The sequence below is a fragment of the Mustelus asterias genome, chromosome 24 (assembly GCF_964213995.1).
Source record: "Mustelus asterias chromosome 24, sMusAst1.hap1.1, whole genome shotgun sequence".
Classification (NCBI taxonomy): Eukaryota; Metazoa; Chordata; class Chondrichthyes; order Carcharhiniformes; family Triakidae; genus Mustelus; species Mustelus asterias.
This window is the reverse complement of record NC_135824.1, coordinates 38,265,264-38,288,701: the sequence shown is the minus strand read 5'-3', so window position 1 is coordinate 38,288,701 and position 23,438 is coordinate 38,265,264. Positions and strand designations below refer to the sequence as shown.

Below are 23,438 nucleotides of genomic sequence, written 5' to 3'. Positions count from 1 at the left end.
GCCAGAGCTTCTGGAACTTACTGCAGAAGCACTGCCATCCCATGGAGTGACCCAGAGGCCCACAGGAACCCCAAAGGAGGAGGAAGGGCTCAAGCCCATGCTGGGGCCATCCAGCCAGGAGGCTGTGGCTACACCTTCTGACTCCCCTCTTCCTGACACCGGGGCATCTCAGGGGCAGCGGGATGAAGAGGGTGTCATGGAAACGTCCTAGATACCCAGGGCCCTCAAGGTCCAGGGCCTCCAGAGGATGCCGCCACCCGCATCACAGGCAGCTGGCCTCCTCCACCTCCAATGTACATTCTGGGGAATCACTGAGACGTCGTGGTAGGCCACATAAGATTAGGAAGTTGTAGTTGCACTGAGATGGCACGGATGAAGGATATTTAAGCACATTAACGATTTCTGTTCACAAGTTTTTATGCTAGAACATCTTGTTTAAGCATCTTTATTGTAAATAAATGTTTTTTTCACCACCCACCTGTTACTAATTTGTCTCGATTATGAATTCTCTTGGGGAGGCCCCTCAATGCTGTGTCACTGAGAAAAGGAAGCCATTGGTTCCCCAGACCCCATGAGCAATTCCCTCCCATCCCCCACCCCACCTGCCCCAGGGCCCTGTATGGGGGCTTCAGATCCATTACCCACTACACAGACATGGGCCCAGGTGCCAGCGTGCATGCGGAGCTCAGGTAGGAGTCAGACTAGTTTGCACCAGGGCATCACCATAATGGTGCTTAATGAGTTGTCATCACCCTCCTGGCTGCCAAAAAAACTCACTAACACAGAGTACCCAGGCCCACCACTCTGGTGTGACAATGTTGCAGGATATAAAAGGAATTTGGGGGAGGTGGGGATGTAACCCACAGACACAAACTCCTAGCGAGTGAACTGCGGCCCTCGCATGCCTCCAGCGCCTGGTTGGTGTTCCTCGGCATAGGCTCTTCCTCACCTTCCTCTTCCTCCTCCTCCTCCTCCTCCTGCTGGTCATCCTCCCCAGTGACACCTGGCTGGTCAGCCTCCACGTCCTCCTCTTCCTCCAATAGGTCACCTCTCTGTAGAGCCAGATTGTGCAAGGCACAGCACACAACCACAATGCGAAAACAGATCGGCTGTATCGGAGGGCCTCACAAGATCGGTCCAGGCACCGGAATCGCATCATGAGGAGCCCAATGCACCTCTCCACTATCGTGCGGGTGGCTACATGGGCCTCATTATAGCAGGTCTCCACCTCAGACACAGGCCTCCGCACAGGCGTCATCAGCCATGTCCGAAGCGGTAACCCATATCACTCAGGAGCCAACCTCGCAGCCTGGACTACTCTTCGAATGCCTCCGGGATCTCCGAGCTCCTGACAATGAAACTATCATGCACGTTGCCTGAATGTCTGGTGCAGACGTGCGTGATGGTCATATTTTGGTCGCGCACTAGCTGAACATTCAGGGAGTGGAACCCCTTCCTATTTACAGATTCTGTAGGGGGGCCTTGAGGGTGACGTGTGTGCAGTCAATCGCCTCTTGCACATTAGGCATCCCCGCAATGGCTGCGAACCCTGCAGCCCGGACTTCCTGATGGGCTTGGTCGAGCTTGAAGTTGATGAACAGGATGAAGTTGATGCAGGTGTGCACGGCAGATTAGGAGATGCCACAAACATCTCCGCTTGGGGTCTGGAAAGAGCCAGTAGCGTAGACGTTTAGAGCGGCCGTCAATTTGACAGCCACCGAGAGTGGGTGCCACCCCCCCCCCCCCCCCCCCCGGCCCCTGCCTCTAGGTGCCAGGTCCTGCAACAAGTTGCACAGGTGTTGCACAGTCTAATTTCGGAGTCGGAGACGTTAGCAGCACACGGTATCTGACATCTGCTTGAAGGACACCTGTGCACGGAACTGCCGGGGTCTCTGCTCCCTCCTCCTGAATGCCCCCGCCCACCGCCGCCAACCCCCGGGGTGAATGGCGGCTACCTCCTGCCTCTGTTGGTCATTTTCCTCTACTCCTGCAAGTGGTAAGGCCTGGGCCTCCTCTGCCTGCAATTCTTCCTCCTGCTCCTCCTCCTCAGCTCCAGCAGCAACCAAAAGAACAGCAAGATCGATTGGTTGCATAGAAAAAGCCATTTTGTCACTCTGAAGGGGCCAGGGGTCGGGGGGGCAGTGGTGTATGGTGATTGGAGATGGAGAGGAACATGTAGAGGTTATGGAACACTGCTTGCCCCTAGCACATCAACAGTAACAGCCACCACCCCCCCCCCCAATTCTCCCAGCAACATGCTCCCCACAATCACAGCTCCTTGAAAAGTTGAGAGGCTGCAGCAGTGCAATTTGCAAGGGCTTTGTCACATCCTTCAGCTGGAAGTGAGCTGAGTGCACTTGGACCCAGCAGCACCGCAAGACCCGAGGTCAGTGCTGAGACCTGGGTCTGTGCTGCAAGTCGGACATTGGAGACCCTGCAGAGCAACAACCCCCTCACCTCCTCACACACACTCGCAGAGCCGCCACCAACCCGAGACAGAAAATGGCCGCAACAACAGGACATCCGTGAGTAATAGAGAACCGTCGGACGCTATACACTTACCTCCTCACTAACCCTCACTGATGGAGCACCCGAATCAGACTTTTATTGAGCATGTCTAATTCACGCTGATTCCCGATTGGCGAATCCCTTCTAGTCCTAGTCTTGATTCACTTCTTCACCCTGCCTGTGTTCCTGCTCTGGACACTTTATTCACTAACTTAGTAATGCTTTGCAGTGCCTGCTAAACTTGCACTTCTGGAGTAGAATGTAATGACCCTCCTTTTTGTTAGGTACGGGTTTCAAGCAAAATGGATCAAAGGTGAATCAGCCATGATCTCACTGAATGTCGGATCTTGCTTGAGGGACTGAATGCAATACTTGTATTCCAATATTCATCCTGTATATATTTCCTTTTGATCTTTCATTTCTTGGAGAAATGTCACCAGAGACTGACCATCAAACTCTTTCTTTTCTCTGCATAATGTTAACTTCCAAGTTACAATGCACAGGCAAGTTAAATGAGCTTTCAAACTGAATTAAGTTCATTTTAAGATCTATATACACGCCTAAAGTTCAACTGAAGTACAGTCTCACTAGCTGCCCCATTACTGAGCACTGAAGCACAGACAATGCCCAGGGAGATTACAATTGAGGAGTGCATCCCAACAGCATGATTAAATTAAAGCATAAACGCAATTAATTCCAATATATGATGCAAGGCAACCATTTTCAGGCTGCATTTTAACACAAAGAACACACAAGATAGGTACCAAAGATTAGCCTTGAATACCACTGAATCTTTGGCAGTCCCTCAGGGTCAAGGATGATTTGCTTCCACTCCAGGGAGGTGGCTTCTGCAGTGGCTGAATAGCCCAATCCTGGAGCCGCAGACTGGGTCACAGGTTTGGGAGTTGGTGTTTGATGAGGTCGGCGGGTGGGACATTCTGGATTCTGTTCCCTTTTTCTGCTGTTTACACTTTACCTCCGTGTGCTCCACCTGGTGACACTTGGGATGATTGGTGCTTTCGCGGATGCTTCTTCTCCACTTTGTGTTCGAAGGCAAGCGATTCCCACGTGTCAATGGGGATGTTGCATTTATTTAGGGAGGCTTTCAGAGTGACCTGGTAGTGTTTCCTCTGCCCTCCTAGTGATCACTTGCCATTGTGAAGCTTGGAGTAGAACACTTTCAGGAGTCTTGCATGAGAACAATGTGGACCGTCCATCGCAGCTGGTCGAGCGTGACCAGAATGCTGGGGATATCAGCCTGGGAGAGAACACTTACTTTGGTACGCCTATTCTGCCAGTGGATTTGCAGAGGCAACATGAGTGATATCTCTCCAAGGATTTGAGCTGCCTGCTCTATATTGAATAGTTGAATAGCAACACTTGTAATTTTGGCTTGAAACCTGGAATCCTTGCTTAACTACATTTGGGAGTTGCCATTTAACAGGTCAATATTATTTGATGCACATTTCATTGCCTAGGTCAGAAGGTTTAGTAGCTTGGCCATGGCAGTGTGAATTGTACATGGTCTGTGAATTAAACAAATTTGGTGCTCCTTTGTCATTCTGTGTTATTGAACATTTTAGGTGTTAGTCACGGCTCACGGGGTGGCAGACTCATCTCTGAGGAAGAAGGTTGTGGATTCAAACCTCATGACAGTTTTAGGCATATAATCTGGATTCATCCTCCAATGCAGTGCCCTCTGACTGCACTGTCAGAGTCTTTCAGATGAGACCCTATTTTAGTGGGTTAAGAAAGGAACTGGCCTGGGTAAATTGGAATCAAAGATTTGTGGACAGAAATGTAATCCACCATTGGACTTTTAAAAGGAGGTGGTTCAGGTGCAGTCGAGATACTTTCCCATGTGGTGGAAAGGGAGCGCAACCAAATCCAGAGCTCCCTCAATGAAGAAAGAGAGAGAATCAGCTGAAGCAGAAAAAGTGCAGCAGATGTTAGACTGATATTACAAGCGAGGACCAGGCACAAAGTTCAGTGGAAAAGTGAAAAGGAAATAAGAGGGACAAAGTGTTTCAAAGAATAAACTAGCAGTTAAAATAAAGCAACCCAAAAATCTACTATAGGCACCGAAATCCAAAGAGATGTGGGTTAGGTTGATTGATCATGCTAAATTTCCCCTTATTATCAGGAGGATTAGCAGGGTAAATAAAGTGGGGTTACCTGGATGGGGCCTGGGTGGGATTGTTGTCAGTGCAGGCTCAATGGGCTGAATGGCCTGTTTCTGCGCTGTAGGGATTCTATGCTAAATAGTGAAAGGGTAGTAAAAAGAGAAGTAGGACCAATTCTTGATTATAAAGGAACCTATGCATGGGGACAAAGAATATGGCTGAGATGCTAAATGAGTCCTTTGCATCTGTCCTTACCAAGGTAGAAGATAATGTCACAATGAAAGAGGAGGTAGTTGAGATGCTGGTTAGGATAAAAATTAATAAAGAGGAGGTGCTGGAAAGGCTGGCTGTATTTAAAATAGGTAAGTCACCAGGTCCAGATGGAATGTATCCTAGATTCCTGCAGGAAATACGGATGGACATTGCAGAGGCATTGGTCTTAATCTTCCAATCTTAGATATGTGGATGATGCCAGAGAACTGGAGACTTCCGGACATATAAACAGAATATTACATCCTTGTTTAAAACAGGTTGTAAGGACAAAGGGTACAGTTTTATTGTGAGTGCAGGAATAAAGTGACTCGGGATATATACGCATAAATAATTCAAAGTGGCAGGGCAGGTGAAAAAACAATAAAAAAGGCTGACAGGATCCTGAGCTTTATAAATAAAGGCACAGAATGCAAAAGGAAGTTCTGATGAACATCTGGAAACTCTGGTTTGGCTTCAACTGGAATATTGTGCTCAATTCTGCAGAAAACATTCTCAGAAATGGTTGTAGGAATGAGAAACTTCAGTTATAGGGATAGAACAAGAACAAAGAACAAAACAGCACAGGAACAGGCCCTTCGGCCCTCCAAGCCCGCGCCACTCCCTGGTCCAAACTAGACCATTCTTTTGTATCCCTTCATTCCCACTCCGTTCATGTGGCTATCTAGATAAGTCTTAAACGTTCCCAGTGTGTCCGCCTCCACCACCTTGCCCGGCAGCGCATTCCAGGCTCCCACCACCCTCTGTGTAAAAAACGTCCTTCTGATATCCGTGTTAAACCTCCCCCCCCCCCCCCTCACCTTGAACCTATGACCCCTCATGAACGTCACCACCAACCTGGGAAAAAGCTTCCCACCGTTCACCCTATCTATGCCTTTCATAATTTTATACACCTCTATTAGGTCACCGCTCATCCTCCGTCTTTCCAGTGAGAACAACCCCAGTTTACCCAATCTCTCCTCATAACTAAGCCCTATCATACCAGGCAACATCCTGGTAAACTTCCTCTGCACTCTCTCTAAAGCCTCCACGTTCTTCCGGTAGTGTGGCGACCAGAACTGTGCGCAGTATTCCAAATGCGGCCGAACCAACGTTCTATACAACTGCAACATCAGACCCCAACTTTTATACTCTATGCCCCGTCCTATAAAAGCAAGCATGCCATATGCCTCCTTCACTACCTTCTCCACCTGTGACGTCACCTTCAAGGATCTGTGGACTTGCACACCCAGGTCCCTCTGCGTATCGACACCCTTTATGGTTCTGCCATTTATCATATAGCTTCCCCCTACGTTAGTTCTACCAAAATGCATCACTTCGCATTTATCTGGATTGAACTCCATCTGCCATTTCTTTGCCCAAATTTCCAGCCTATCTATATCCTTCTGTAGCCTCTGACATTGTTCCTCACTATCTCCAGGTCCAGCCATTTTGTGTCGTCCGCAAACTTACTGATCACCCCAGTTACACCTTCTTCCAGATCGTTTATATAAATCACAAACAGCAGCGGTCCCAATACAGAGCCCTGCGGAACACCACTAGTCACAGGCATCCAGCCAGAAAAAGACCCTTCCACTACCACCCTCTGTCTTCTGTGACCAAGCCAGTTCTTCACCCATCTAGCCACCTCCCCCTTTATCCCATGAGATCCAACCTTTTGCACCAACCTACCATGAGGGACTTTGTCAAACGCTTTACTAAAGTCCATATAGACGACATCCACAGCCCTTCCCTCGTCAACCATTCTAGTCACTTCTTCAAAAAACTCCACCAGGTTAGTGAGGCATGACCTCCCTCTCACAAAACCATGCTGACTATCGTTAATGAGTTTATTCCTTTCTAAATGCGCATACATCCTATCTCTAAGAATCCTCTCCAACAACTTCCCGACCACGGACGTCAAGCTCACCGACCTATAATTTCCCGGGTTATCCTTCCTACCCTTCTTAAATAACGGGACCACATTAGCTATCCTCCAATCCTCTGGGACCTCACCTGTGTCCAGTGACGAGATTGGACAAACTGGGGTTGTTGTCCTTAGAGAATAACAGGTCAAGAAGAGATTTTCTAGAAGTATTCAAAATCATGAGAGATCTAGATGGGCTGACAGAAACTGTCTCATTGCTAGAATGGTCTGGAACATGAGAATACTGATTTAAAGTGATCAGCAAAAGCAACATTAGAAAAATCTTTTTTAAGTAATGAGTAGTTTGGATTTGGAATGTATTGACAATCCTGACTTTCAAAGGAGAGCAAGATAAATACTTGAAAGAAAAAAAACGCAGGGGCACAGGGTAGTTGTGAAGAAGCAAGACTATCTGGATTGTTGTTCCAGAGTTCAGCAATGACTTGGTGGGCCAAATGGCCACTTTCTGTGTTGTAACCATGATGCGCATCAATTGGACACGAGGCTCAAAGCTTCGGTAAAAGAAGGCTTTTATTAACTAACAATGGAACTATCAGAACTTTAACACACTATCCCAGACTGAAGGGGTCCCGTCTGAGCAGGGGGTCTTATACCTCTCCCAGGAGGCGGAGCCCGACTGGGATGTGCCACAACAGTAACAATCACAGGTGTATCAATCCCACCCTAGCCCAACAACAACATTAGTACAATCCCACAGTAACCTATATACATTCCCATAGTGCTGGCCAGCCCTGGCCCAGTACTATCCAGTGGGAACCAACGATGGTTCACCACAAACCATTACACAATGCTATGAAATTGTGGCCCCGTCTGCCTCTAAGGTTAAAGATTCCATTGCATTATTCAGAGAAAAGCACGCAAACTATTCCCCATGCTCTACCAATATTACTTGAGGAACAGCACTAAAACAGATTATCAAATTGCTGTTTGTTGTGTGCAATGTGCTGCCTTCATTACAACAGTCACACTCTAGTCATTTGCTTTAAAATGCCTTGGGATATCCAAAGATATAAGGCACAATATAAATGTAAATCCCTTGTTTTATTACTTTTGTATCTGATTTTTGTCAAGTGCTTCTATGTCAACCTTTTGAGCAAGATTTGTTGCGTAAATGTAGGTTGTGCCAAGTCGACTGTGTGAAGCTGTGTATGATAGGTGCATGAATTAGGAACACTATAGAAAACTGCAGGTACAGTTGGTCTCCACAATCAATATGTGCTGTAAGCAAGAGAAACTTTTCATAAAATCTGGTATTACATTTACATCTCTAAAACATTCACAGTGGCATTATTATTGTAAAATGCTTTATAAGGAACTGAACGTTATATTTAGCTTTATATCTAAGAAGAGGCCCAACCTGGTGAAGTTAGAACACAATGCAAGTACTATATGCACACCAAAGAGCAAGTGATAGACGGAGCTAAGCGATTCCACAGCCAACTGATCAGATTAAAGCTCTGCTGTCCTGCCACATCCAGCCCTGAGTGGTGGTGGACAATTAAACAACTCGCTGGAGAAGGAGACGCCACTATTATCCCCGTCCTCAAAAGATGGAGAAGCCCAACACAACAGTGCAAAAGACAAGGATGAAGCAGTTGCAGCCATCTTTAGCCAATAGTGCCAACCATTGCTGGTTTAAAACTCTGGTCTCTTCCTAACAGCTCTGTGGGTGCACCTACTCCAGATGGACTGCAGCGGTTCAAGGAGGTGGCTCCCCACCTTCTCGAGGAAAATTAGGAATAGGTGACAAACGCTTGCCTAACCAGCAACACCCACACGCTGTGAAAGATATTTTTAAATTGTCAATGCATGCTTCCTAATATGTCATTGTGAATTTAAAAAATAGCTTTGATGAAGTTGCTAAATTTGCCATGACTGGGTAGGAAGCACTCTTGCTTCTCAACCAGAAAATTAGTGGTTCACGGTTGAATTGAATTTGAGTATAAAATCTGAGTTGACACTTCAGTGCAGCGCTGACAGAGCACTGCACTGTTTGAGATGTTAACATGAGATCTTGCCCAATTGATGTGAAAGAAGAGTGGGGAATTCTTCCAATCTTCGTTTCAGTTAATACCAGTAATTTGTTATTTTGGGATTTTTTTTCAGTACAAATTAGTTGTTGTATATTTTTCTATGTAAACAACAGTGACTGCATTTCAAAAGTTCACTAATTACCTATGAAGCATATTGGGGTATACTGAGGATGTGAACACTCTGCGTAAATGCAAGCATCTACTTTAATAAAAATAATCCTTGGATAGATTCTGAGGCATTATTCAGTGGTAACATGTTATTGTAATCATTTAGTTAATGGTTAATCTCGAATGACATTGAACTAGGAATTTAGGAACTCAAGACCAAGTGTAATTTTGAGGTGAAGCAATTTAGAAAGCAGGAACAATTGAACCATGGTGGCAAATGTAACTCCATCCCCATTTTACAACAAAAATACTTTCATTTAATAGCACCTTTAACTTGGTAAGCTCTTTCATAATGCTTCACAGGAGTGCTGTTCAGACCGAAGGTAACACTGGACCACTTAAAGAGGTATTAGGAGAGGGGACAAAAGCTTGGTCAAAGAGGCAGGTTTTTGGGAGAGACTTAAAGAAGGAAAGAGAGCAAACAAGTGGGTTCGGGATAGAATTCGAGAGTTGGAGAACTGACAATTGAAGGCACAACAACCGGCGTTGGAGCGATTAAAATTGGGGATGTGCAAGAGGCCAGAAATGGGGGAGCGCAAATATCTGAGCGGGTTGGAGGACTGGGGGAGATTAGAGAATCGGCGAAGGTCAAGGCCATGGAGAGACTGAGGGAGATTATCGAGTAAGAGTTTTAACAACACCAGGTTAAAGTCCAACAGGTTTATTTGGTAGCAAATACCATTAGCTTTTGTAGAAACTTGATGTCTGTGTCGATATGCGCGATCTTCTTGGAGATCCTCTCCACTTGGAGAGGATCTCCAAGAAGATCACGCATATCGACACAGACATGGAGGTTATCGAGACACGGAAGGTAAAGGTCCTAGAGAGATTAGAACACAATAATGCAAATTTTAAAATCGAGCATTACCTGACCAGGAGCCAATGGAGGTTAGCATCAACACCATTCATCCTTGGTTTATCAATAATATTAATACTTTGATTTGCTTCTGTTGCAATAAACTCCAAAAATAGGCAATTTAGAAGCAGAGTAGAGTTCAGTGTATAGAAGTTGTTCTGCAGTTGAGGCTGAGGAGGTGGGAGATGTGAAACAAGCACCTTTGCTGGTGGAGGTGTGTAGCACATAGAACATAGAACAGTACAGCACAGAACAGGCCCTTCGGCCCACGATGTTGTGCCGAGCTTTATCTGAAACCAAGATCAAGCTATCCCACTCCCTATCATCCTGGTGTGCTCCATGTGCCTATCCAATAACCGCTTAAATGTTTCTAAAGTGTCTGACTCCACTATCACTGCAGGCAGTCCATTCCACACCCCAACCACTCTCTGCGTAAAGAACCTACCTCTGATATCCGTCCTGTATCTCCCACCACGAACCCTATAGTTATGCCCCCTTGTACTGAAACTGCAACAAGTTTACATTGGCAGTTTCTGTTAGAAATATAGATATATTTTGGGAAAAATTGACAAAGAACTGACCTGAAAGAAAGTTTTGTTGCCAGAGAGGAAAGATGTTCTTGCTGTAGAGGCAGTACAGGGAAGATTTACCAGACTGATTCCTGGGAAGGTGGGACTGACGTATGAGGAGAGATTGAGTTGGTTAAGATTATATTTTCTGCAGTTCAGAAAAATGAGGCGGAATCTCATAGAAGCCTATAAAATTTTAACAGGATTAGATAGGGTAGATGCAGGAAGGATGCTCCCAATGACGAGGGAGTCCAGAACTAGGGGTCACAGTCTGAGAATACAGGGTAGAACATTTAGGACTGAGATGAGAAGACATTTATTAACCCAGAGAACTGTCAGCCTGTGGGATTCTCTGCCACAGAAAGCAGTTGAGGCCAAAGCATTGTATGTTTTCAAAGAGGAATTAGATATAGCTCTTGGGGTTGAAGGGATCAAAGGATGTGGCAGGGAAAGCGGGAACAGGTTACTGAGTTGGATGAGCAGCCATGATCATAACGAATGGCGGAGCAGGTCCAAAGGGCTGAATGGCCTACTCTTGCTCCTGTTTTCTATCTTTTTATGAGAACACGGAGATATAAGACTTTTAATGTATTATTCATAATAATACTTGGGAGACATTCTGCACTGTCAGCATCCCACAGACAGCAGGGAGGTGAATGAGCAGTTAATTTTTTATTCATGATAGTTGAGAGAGAAAGCAGGATTTTGCGAAAACTTTCTGCTGTTAATGTCTTTAACCTAAATCGTTGGAACAAACAGACTGCGTTCCGTTGAACAGGGCCAACTTTACATGAGCATACTTTGTGGAGAGCTTCAGCCACCAGCTAGATGTGTCAGGAATTCACGCATTGTGCACCACATCCAGATGTGGAGTCGGCTTCTCACCAGAAGCTGGATTATTGCAAACACCTAACACACGTGACAACTCCTCTGCCAGTGCAATACTCACTCTTTAGTGATCTGGAACATTGTCTAAACTGAGAGTTCTGACCCGCAATCTTCTGACTCACCGAGGAGGGTGCAATTGTCATTTCAGCTCAACCAAGAATTGTTTAAGGACCTGTTGCATTTACATATTAGATGTTAATTTGATTTATATTCACTCAGTTATCTCAACCTGAGTTGTATTTCCTTTGTAAATGTAGAAATTATTAGATTGATATTCTCCTCTTGAGTTATGTGGTGCTAACAACCTGACCTGTAATCAGACTTTGCTGATCAGCGATGCCTTTTCCCATTTCAGATGAACCGTGTGCTCTGTATTGCTCCCCTTTCGGAAAAGAACATCCTGTCCTAATAGCCGAGAGAGTTCTCGACGGCACTCCTTGTGGGCCCTATGAGACGGACCTTTGTGTGAATGGCAAGTGTAAGGTGAGTCTCAGCGTAAGACATCTGTAAGAACATCAACTCTCTGCCTGTGACAATCAGAAAGTGACTAATTCTTTCCTGGGATGACGTTAGATTACAGATGAATACATTCATATCAAATCCCTCCATCTGTTATTTTATTAAAGGTTTTAGAATATTTTTAAATCTCAGTGAAAATCCTCAATGAAAAAATTCGTAAAAGTTTGTTATCAACAAATAAGGTGTTTATATGCTTCTATTATTCATAAAGCTGTGATGTGGAGTTGCCGGCGTTGGACTGGGGTAGGCACAGTAAGTAGTCTCTCAACACCAGGTTAAAGTCCAATAGGTTTATTTGATTGCATGAGCTTTCGGGGCGCTGCTCCTTCATCAGGTGAGTGCAGGATTTGTTTCACAAACAGGGCATATATAGACACAAACTCAATTACAAGATAATGGTTGGAATGCGAGTCTTAACAGGTGCAGACAATGTGAGTGGAGAGAGGGTTAAGCACAGGTTAAAGAGGTGTGAATTGTCTCCAGCCAGGACAGTTAGTGAGATTTTGCAAGCCCAGGCAAGGCGTGGGGGTTACAGATAGTGTGACATGAACCCAAGATCTCGGTTGAGGCCATCATCATGTGTGCGGAACTTGGCTATCAGTTTCTGCCCAGCGATTCTGCATTGTTGTGTGTCGTGGAGGCCGCCTTGGAGAACACTTACTCGAAGATCAGAAGCTGAATGCCCTTGACTGCTGAAGTGTGCCCCGACAGGAAGATCCCCCTGCCTGGTGATTGTCGAGTGGTGTCCATTCATCCGTTGTTGTAGCGTCTGCATGGTCTCGCCAATGTACCATGCCTCGGGACATCCTCTCCTGCAGCGTCAGGTAAACAATGTTGGCCGAGTCACGAGAATATGTACCATGTACCTGGTGGATGGTGTTCTCACGTGAGATGATGACATTCACCATCATCATCATCATCATCAGATGCCCTGTTTGTGAAACAAATCCTGCACTCACCTGATGAAGGAGCGGCGCTCCAAAAGCTCGTGCAATCAAATAAACCTGTTGGACTTTAAGCTGGTGTTGTGAGACTACTTACTGTTTATAAAGCTGTGTTGTCATGGAGATAATTTCAATTCTGTTCTGTTTTCTAGGAATGTAGTTTTCTCATTATAAATGGTGTGTTTTAGTTCCATTTGGGATCACATTCTGAAATGAGTCCCAAAGCAAATTGGCCAAGGAGGTTTGAAAGATGAGTTTGCAGAATTCTTGCAAGAACAACATGATGTGGAACCAGCTAGGGAGAAAGCTTTCTAAGGCCTGGTATTGCAATGAGCCAAGTTCAATTAATTTCATAGGAAAAGATTGTCTTTTACTGATCATGCTGCAATTAAATTCCATTTAAGTTTGAGTGCATCTTACTCCAGTGCCAAACAATAACCTTAAACTTAAACAAATCCATTTACATTGGTATGAGAGGAGAGTTGGCAATGGTAGATTGGGTAAATAGATAAAACATTATAACAGTAAATCAGCAGTGCTTCCTGGCATCACCACTGAATGGTCTAGCTCTAATTTTAATTTGTGTTGTTTTGAACCCCCACCAGAAGAATTCTTTTCTCCCCACACCCCTGATGTAATCCTTTAATCATCTTAAATATCACAATGAGATCGCTCCTGTGAACCACAGTTATGGATGTATGTGTTGTGGCAGTGTACAGTGGCTGTGAATTAACGAGCAGTCTTATGCAATCGACAGATTCCGTGGTTTTTTGGGCAGAATCGAATCCCGTCATATCATAGAATCCCTACAGTGCAAAAAGAGGTCATTCAGCCCATCGAGAGTGCACCGACATTAATCCCACCCAGGCCCTATCCCCGTAACCCCACATATTTACCCTGCTAGTCCCCCTGACACTAAGGGACAATTTAGCATGGCCAGTCAACCTAATCTGCACATCTTTGGAGTGTGAGAGGAAACGGGACCACCTAGAGGAAACCCACGCCAACACGGGGAGAACATACAAACTGCACACAGACAGTGACCCAAGGCTGCAGTAGAACCTGGGTCCCTGGCACTGTAAGGCAGCAGTGCTAACCACTGACCCACCGTGCCGCCTGTGTAAATAATGAATGCTCGTTATATGACCCATGGTGTAGATATTAATAGACCATGGTGAACAATTACAATGGACTCTGTTCACCATTGTTTAACTGAATTGGTAATCCAGTAACAAAAGCAAAAAAATCTCAGCAGGTGTGACAGCACCTGTGGAGAGAGAATAAAGTCAACGTTTCGCGTCAGGATGCCCCTTCGTCAGAGCTGGTAATCCAGTAATTTGGTTTGATAATCCAGAGAATGCGAGTTAAAACAACTCCACTGAACCACTCTTCAGTTAAACAAAGTCTGCAATTAGCAGATTAATCCATTCAATCCGACATGTTCACGAATGTCCTTTAGGGAAGGAAAACTGCTCTGGTTTATGTATGACTCCAGTTTCTCATCAATGTTGTTGTCTCCTGACTGCCTTCTGAACTTTTGATTTGATTTATTATTGTCACATGTATTAGTTTACAGTGAAAAGTATTGTTTCTTGCGCACTATACAGACAAAGCATAACGTTCATAGAGAAGGAAAGGAGAGAGTGCAGAATGTAATGTTACAGTCATAGCTAGGGTATAGATAGAGATCAACTTAATGTGAGGTAGGTCCATTCAAAAGTCTGATAGCCAGGGAAGGAGCTGTTCTTGAGTCGGTTGGTACATGACCTCAGACTTGTATCTTTTTCCCCGCGGAAGAAGGTGGAAGAGAGTATGTCTGGGTTGCGTGGGGTCTTTAATTATGCAGGCTGCTTTGCCGAGGCAGCGGGAAGTGTAGACAGAGTCAATGGATGGGAGGCTGGTTTGCGTGATGGATTGGGCTACATTCATGACCTTTTGTAGTTTCTTGCAGTCTTGGGCAGAGCAGGAGCCATACCAAGCTGTGATACAACCAGAAAGAATGCTTTCTATGGTGCATCTGTAAAAGTTGGTAGAGTCATAGCTGACATGACAAATTTCCTTAGTCTTCTGAGAAAGTAGAGGTGTTGGTGGACTTTCTTAATGATAGTGTCGGCATGGGGGGACCAGGAAAGGTTGTTGGTGATCTGGACACCTCAAAACTTGAAGCTTTCGACCATTTCTATTTCATCCCCGTTGATGTAGACAGGGGCATGTTCTCCACTACTCTTCCTGAAGCCGATGACAATCTTCTTACTTTTGTTGACATTGAGGGAGAGATTATTGTCTTTGCGCCAGTTCACCAGACTCTATTTCATTCCTGTACACTGTCATTGTTTGAGATCTGACCCACTACAGTGGTGTTGTCAGCAAATTTGAAAATCGAGTTGGAGAGGAATTTGGCCACATAGTCATAGGTGTATAAGGAGAACTAGTCTAGCAAGCCACTGAGTTGTAACAAACTGCTGAAAACGAAAAAAAGATTGGTTCAGGAAGAAAACTGAGCATCACTGACCAGAATTTTCACAGCCATTCATGCCGGTGGGATTTTCCAGTCCTGCCGACGGCGCACCCCTGCTGCAGGTTTCCCGGCTGCAACAGGTGCATCCAATGAAAAACCCTTTGACAACGACAGGACCAAAAGATTGCATAGAAAATCCCACCCACTGTCTGAGGGCAACTGAAAACGCACAATAAATGCCAGCCTTCCGAGTGACTGATTTAGAAGAATCTTCCTCATTTGAAGTATTGCCATGACTGTTATCCGTCACTTGAACTCTTCCCTCCCACAGGAGGGAAATTCTGCTGAGGCAGAACTAATGGACGAAGGGAAGAAAATGAACAAGCTACACAGACACCTTGGATTTATTTAAAATTTTGTATTTACATGAACACATTCACATTACACAAAATCAAACATGAGGGATTTAAGCCTCCCATACTATTGGGGCTAGATTTTCGTGGATTGATTTCGACCAGAACAAGATGTGGGCACCAAGTCATCCCACCTCCATTTCTGGTTTCAGTGACATTTGTAAGGCAGTGGGGAGCATAAGCCTCTAAACTCACCTGCGATCCAAGAAAGGGCAATTAAACTCATTAAGGACTCATTAAAAATCCAGCTCTAAGAACTTCAGCATTTTCCTGGGGGCATTCATTAGCTGTCTGCCTTTGACCAGTTGCAGTCAAGAGAGGATCACATCACAGAGGTGAAAACAGTTGAAAAGGGTGAGTGTTCATGTTTTGGTTAAAGGATAAGCCCTCAGGAAGTTAATGTTGCAGCAGCCCCCCACGGGTAAGGGGAGGAGCCAGCATTAACAATATTGCTAGTTCAGGGGGTCCTCATCCTCCTGGCATAGTGGGTGCGTCAGAGCAGTCGGCAAGGCTGTTTGCACCCCATTTGAGCACCAAAAAGGCTGCAGTTGAATATGGGTGCTGCACTGTCAGACATCAGGGGCATTGGAGATGAAGACAGCAGCCTTCAGAGGAAGGACAGATCGACAGGTGGCCAAAGAAAGGGGATGAGAGCCACAAAGGAGACACAATGCTGACTACAGGTAGATACAAAGACACCTAGACATGGCTGAGAGCCAGTGCTGAAGGAGACTGTTACTCTCTTGTGCGGATGGTCAGTGAGGATCTTTGCAGCATTTCACACGTGGCCACCCCAATGCATCACCCAGGTGACTCTTCATCAAGCTGGAGAGCACACCAAGTTTACAACTCAAAGAACAAAGAACAGTACAGCACAGGAAACAGGCCCTTCGGCCCTCCAAGCCTGTGCCGCTCCTTGGTCCAACTAGACCAATCGTTTGTATCCCTCCATTCCCAGGCTGCTCATGTGACTATCCAGGTAAGTCTTAAACGATGTCAGCGTGCCTGCCTCCACCACCCTACTTGGCAGCGCATTCCAGGCCCCCACCACCCTACTTGGCAGCGCATTCCAGGCCCCCACCACCCTCTGTGTAAAAAACATCCCTCTAATATCTGAGTTATACTTCGCCCCTCTCACCTTGAGCCCGTGACCCCTCGTGAACGTCACTTCTGATCTGGGAAAAAGCTTCCCACCGTTCACCTATCTATCCCCTTCATAATCTTGTACACCTCTATTAGATCTCCCCTCATTCTCCGTCTTTCCAGGGAGAACAACCCCAGTTTACCCAATCTCTCCTCATAGCTAAGACCCTCCATACCAGGCAACATCCTGGTAAACCTTCTCTGCACTCTCTCTAACGCCTCCACGTCCTTCTGGTAGTACGGCGACCAGAACTGGACGCAGTACTCCAAATGTGGCCTAACCAGCGTTCTATACAGCTGCATCATCAGACTCCAGCTTTTATACTCTATACCCCGTCCTATAAAGGCAAGCATACCATATGCCTTCTTCACCACCTTCTCCACCTGTGTTGCCACCTTCAAGGATTTGTGGCATTGGGGCATTGCAGGATCAGAGGGCACTGGGTCAAGGAGTGCCTCTTAAACCATAAGACATAGGAGCAGAATTAGGCCACTCGGCCCATTGAGTCTGCTCCACCATTCAATCATGATTGATATTTTTGCTCATCCCCATTCTCTTGCCTTTTCCCCATAACCCCTGATCCCCTTATTAATCAAGAGCCTATCTATCTCTGTCTTAAAGACACTCAATGACCTGGCCTCCACAGCTTTCTGCGGCAAAGAGTTCCACAGATTCACCACTCTCTGGCTGAAGAAATTCCTCCTCATCTCTGTTTTAAAAGATTGTCCCTTCAGCCTGAGGTTGTGCCCTCTGGTTCTAGTTTTTCCTACTAGTGGGAACATCCTCTCCACATCCACCCTATCCAGGCCTCGCCGTATCCTGTAAGTTTCAATAAGATCTCCCCTCATTCTTCTAAACTCCAACGAGTACAGACCCAGAGTCCTCAACTGTTCCTCATATGAAAATGTTTTATTTATTTAAACCTATTTATTATATATCTCCTTATTACCTCAGTCTCAACACAATGTCTATTCAGTAATTTAAATGGATCTACAAATTTAGCACAGCTCCCTGTCAGCCAATCAAATCACAGCTCTCCTGTGTTGTCACTTTTAAGTTTTTTTTAATCCAAACTCTCTGTCAGTTTCAGAGAATCAAGAGTAGCCCTTACTGACCAATCAGCACTCTCCCTTGTGGGACTTACTGACCAATCAGCACTCTCCCTTGTGGGACTTACTGACCAATCAGCACTCTGCCTTGTGGGATTTACTGACCAATCAGCACTCTGCCTTGTGGGACTTACTGACCAATCAGCACTCTCCCTTGTGGGACTTACTGACCAATCAGCACTCTCCCTTGTGGGACTTACTGACCAATCAGTACTCTGCCTTGTGGGACTTACTGACCAATCAGCACTCTGCCTTGTGGGACTTACTGACCAATCAGCACTCTGCCTTGTGGGACTTACTGACCAATCCGCACTCTCCCTTGTGGGACTTACTTACCTATCAGCACTCTGCCTTATGGGACTTACTGACCAATCAGCACTCTGCCTTGTGGAACTTACTGCCCCCCTCCCTGGGTGAGGTGCCCCACAGCCTGAGCCACCTCGCGGAAATGCCCTCCGTGCCTTTTTCTACCGCGCGGAGGCGTTTCCTGTGCGGGCTGCTGCTGCACACCTTCCACTACCGCCTCCTCGCCTGTCGCCCGGATACACCTTGGCGGGCCTTGTTGCCGCCGGGCGGCAGAGGTCCCTGCTGGAGGTCCCTCTACGGAGGGATCTCCCCCAATTACGTCGGGGACCTGGGGTGGAGGGTGATGCATGCAGCAGTTCCGCACAACCGTAGGATTCACTGGTTCACGGGCTCCGAAGACTGCCCTTTCTGCGGCCTTGTGGAGTCCGTGGACCATGTCTATGTTGTGTGTCTTAGGCTGCACCCCCTTTATGTTTTCCTAAAGAACCTTTTGTTGATGTTTTGTCTGCACTTCAGTCCCACGCTCCTGATCTACGGACACCCGGTGCGGAGAGGGGAGGGTCGGGATGGCGACCTCCTCATGAACCTGCTCCTGGGCCTGGCGAAACGCGCCATTTACCGGTCCAGGCTGCAGGCGATCGAGGGGGCCGTCCATCCTGACTGTCTTCCCCTCTACCGCGGCTACGTTCGCGGCCAGGTGACCCTGGAGAGGGAGCATGCGGTGTCCACGGGCGAGGTTGATGCTTTCCGCGCCCGCTGGGCACCGCAGGGGTTGGGGTGCATTATTGACCCCAATAATCACATTTTAATTTGATGTTTTTAAGTTTCCTTTGTACTTTGATTTCTGTTCGGGCTGTTCCCCCTCCTTTTTGGGGAGCTGCCCCTTTTACTTTGTCCTGATTTAATCTGAGTTTGTTTACTTGGTTTGGTTTGACCTAAAAAGAGGACTTACTTATCTATCAGCACTCTGCCTTGTGGGACTTACTGACCAATCAGCACTCTCTCTTGTGGCCTCTGCTGCCTGTTTCACCTGACTTCCTGTTTTGACTCAATTCCAAAAGCACTCTTCACAGCCAGGCAGCACTCACAGTGCAATCCTCTTACAAGGATCTTGCTCAGTATATCGTGAGGCAATGGGCATGGAAGCCACTAAAATTCTGGGAGCACAGAAAAGAAACCACCGAGATTGGTTTGATGAAAATGATGGTCAAATTAAGGAATTGCCATATGCAGCATAGCTGGAAAACAAAGAGGGTACCAAACTTGGAGGAGTGGCAAACAGTGAGGATGAAGGCTAGCAGAATGATCAGACAAGTGGCAGATGCAACTTAATAGAGAAGTGTGAGGTGATGTCATTTTGGCAGAAGGGATAGGGAGAGACCATTAAGACCAAATGGCACAGTTCTAAAAAGTGTGCAGGGACAGAGAGACCTGGGGATTCATGTTCATTAATCTTTGGATGTGGCATGACATACTGAGAGAGTTGTTAGCAAAGCATATGGGATTTTGGGCTTGATAAATCGAGGCAATGAGAACAAAGGCAGAGGAGTTTTGCTGAACCTTTATAAAGCTCTGGTTAGGATCAAGCTGGAGCATTGCATCGGTTATGGTAAACACACTTTAGGAAGAATGCGATTGAGGAACCTTGAGAGGGTGCAGAAGAGATTTACCAGAATAGTTCCAAGGATGTAGCATTTTAGTTATAAGGTTAGGATGAAGATGCTGGGGTCATCCTCATTAGAACAAAGCAAATGGAGGGGAAATTTTAAAGAAGTATGCAAGATAATGACAAATTTGGCAAGGTGGACCTTTTCCATTACCTGATGGTACAAGGTACAGATTTACAGTTATTTGGTAGGTGATGCAAGGGGAACTGTTTTAGCAACTTGTAACACCATGAGGGTGACAGAAACAGAAATGATCAATGATTTCAAAAGGAAATTGGATGGGCACTTGAAGGAAATAAAGTTGCAGGTTTGCAGGGCAATGGGACTGACTGGATTGCTCATTGGAGAGCTAGTGTGGATCCGATGGGCCAAATGGGCAACTTCTGTGCCATAAATGACTATATGAGATTTTAAAAATCAGGTAATAATTTTTGTGGTTCCGGTTGAGGGATAGCTATTGACAAAGAGACCACAGAGAACATCCCTGCTCTCCCTCTAAATAGTGTCACAGAATGCCCACCTGAGAGGGCCTTAGTTTGAAATCTCATCAGAAAGGCGGCGTCTCTGACAGTGTGACACTCCCTCAGTACCGTTGTGGAATGTCAGCTTAGATTTTGTGTTCAGGTCTCCAGAGTGGGATTTGGACCCCAATCTTCCAACTCAGGTGAGAGTGTTATCCACTGAGTCACAGCTGATTAGTGGACCGTAAGGATCCTTTAATGTGAATTTAATTTTGGATGGTCGCAATCCTCTTCCTAATCAGCAATTGTTTGGAGCACCAAGCTGTCCCAAACTTAGTAGAAATAGCAATGTCACTGACAAACCACACGATAGCTGGTACAAAAAGCAGAAGAAATGTGCAGGAGATACTGTTCTGAGGTCGGAGCTTGTTGTTGCGCAGAGTGAGGAAGTTTTACTCATCACCTGGGAAAACTTGGTGATGGTACTCGATAGACCGACTCTCAACTCCATCACCTCGATCAAGCACAAAAATGAACAAAATAAAAATAAATTCAAGTTGTTGTTTAAAATAACTGTCAAAAACATTCTGCCATTCCCACTGAGCTGTTCTGCATGAATGTACCCAACTGTGAAAGGGAAAGAGCTTTATTATAACAGTCTGCATCCTGGATAGAACAGGTGTGTTCTACACCCAGGCAAGGCATCTCGCTGACTGATTAGTGGGTGTAGTGGGTCATTTCAGAAGTTGAGAGCAGAACCAATTATCACTCAGACAGTGGTATACAGAGTGTGTGGGGGGGCTGGGCTGATTATATCATTTATTTAAATACCTTCTGTTAAAATGTAATTCCAGATTCAAGCAACAATAAAATCTGTTTAAAGATCATTATTTTATCTGTAGTAACATCACAGTGAAGGCTTTTAAAACATTTTTAACCAATAAGTCTCCTTTGTAAAGAGACGGGCCTTAAAAATAGTATGTCATCTTTTTATTAAACTAAAATCTGCAGTGTTTACCTTTCCCTCTCTGCAATAAAAGATACCCTGAAAATACATAGTCCTGCCTGTGTGGAATTTGTACCAGAGACTAATGGACGATAATGGGGTTTGGCTGAAAACCTTGGGCGTCTATGTCCGTTCTTTGAGCAGAATTAGTCTGCTTGGGAAGTTTCAGGAAACGTTTATAACTCTTTCAAATAACTTTGTATTTGTTACTTTTTTAATTGAGCTTTTGGATGGTATAAAGGTTTAATAACTGGAATTCAGTGATAATTCTAAGAAGGAAATAATCCTTTTATTTAGTGGAAGTCTTTATCATTGGTGCAGCATCTCAGTTTAACTCTACGGCTGTGAATTACTTTTATGTGTTCTTATCTCTACAGCCAGGTTACCTTAGAGTGGAACTTGTGTGAATTTAGCTGAGGTTTTCATGTAATAAAATCAGCTCAGCACCCCTACCCATCACCCCTGAAAAAATCTATCAGGTGTTTCAGTTCATTGTGACATATCCGTAAAACTGACAATCACCTGATACACTGAGCAAGAACAGTGACATCCTGTGAAACAAACCAAATGTTTTATGAATCGTATTTTTACCTGGTTATGTTCTGTTTAGCTAATTAACAGCACAGCTAGGACAGTAGTATGGGTCTCAGGACCTGTCGTGCCATGATATTCTGCTCATAATAATGGCCCAAGATATCCGGAAACAACACCAGGTGGTTGCTTGTAATTAAATCTCGCTGCGTTTTTTTATGGAACCAATAACAGAGACACCTGTTTGTTATTAACAGAAGATTGGCTGCGATGGAATCATTGGCTCCGAGGCCAGGGAGGATCGCTGTGGGATGTGCAATGGTGATGACAAGTCCTGCAAGATCATCAGAGGAGATTTCAATCAAAGCAAAGGAATGGGTGAGGACCAACGACAGAGGCCGCTGTAGCCGGCTTTTATCTTCTTAAAAGTGCCGTGTTTATAAAACCACACACAGGAGTGAGGTGAAAACCATTTGGATAGCAATAAATATTTTGGATTAATTTAGGCTGCAGGCTGCATGGGAACCATTTCCTTGGCAAATCACAAAGCTTTTGTTTTATGAAAATCAAAGCCAGTATTTTCATGTAGTCTAAAATTACTGCCAACCTAATTAAACTGTGACCATCATAGGTTTCTAAATTTGTGGCCAGCTTTCCTATTTGTCAGTAGAGCGGAGCTGAGATTCCAGGAATCATGCAAAGGAAAATGAGTCGGAGCTTGTTATGGCTGAGCTCTGTTCTGATTGAACAGAATATGTTCTGGGGACAAGTCATAATCTAGTCTTAGTATTATTGATGACCATGAAACCATCGCTGATTGTCATAAAAACCCATCTGGCTCACTCATGTCCTTCAGGGAAGGAAATCTATCATCCATATCTGGTCTGGCCTACATGTGACTCCAGAGCCATTGTAATGGTGTTGCAAGCCATTTAGTTCATGGTTAACAAATTCTGGCCTTACCACATCCCATGAAAGAGTGAAAAAAACTATAAGATTCATTGGTTCTATACAGCAAATAGGTCAATGGGCATGGAAGTGCCATAACCTGACCTGTGAGGGCATGAGGAGCCTGAGTGGTGGGTGGGGAGGCATATCCTGCCTTGGGAGGGGGGGGGGGGGCATGAGGAGGACCTTTTGAACTTCCCTTTCAAAACGTTAGCTCATGCATTAGTTAACAACACTTCTGAGGTGCTGCTCATCACCAGTCTTTGAAAAACAGCCTCACTCATTAAAATTGTGGAGGACTAGGAACTGCCTATCCCCACAGTGCAGCCAGCCAGGTCGGGAGTGTCTGGTGCAAGTTCATAACCTGTACAAGCTTGCATCCTTTAAAAGCACTCCCGAAAATCGGGATGCCTGAGGGTAGGGTCAGGAATCACAGAATTTGGACCTGCCCGCCATTTGCAAAGGTCATCACAACTTGGTGAAAATGTAGACATATTTCCAGAGAACCAACCAAATAATGGTGTCCAAAATTCTCAGTCGGTGTGGCTTCCACAGGGCATAGTGTTTGGAAGTCAAGGGCTAGCTTAGAA

At 45.4% G+C, this 23,438-nt stretch overlaps 1 protein-coding gene across 2 annotated transcripts in view; it reads left to right on the top strand.

The window, feature by feature from the left end:
- The window catches only part of adamts17 (ADAM metallopeptidase with thrombospondin type 1 motif, 17), a 524,080-nt gene that overhangs the window by 358,267 nt on the left and 142,375 nt on the right, over window positions 1-23,438 (top strand). The window contains exons 14-15 of one of the 2 annotated variants that reach the window (XM_078241579.1): window positions 11,698-11,825; window positions 22,161-22,278. In XM_078241579.1, the coding sequence (XP_078097705.1) occupies window positions 11,698-11,825; window positions 22,161-22,278 (246 nt within the window). Of the gene's footprint in view, window positions 1-11,697; window positions 11,826-22,157; window positions 22,279-23,438 lie in introns of both variants that reach the window. The other variant, XM_078241578.1, reaches the window with a different exon arrangement.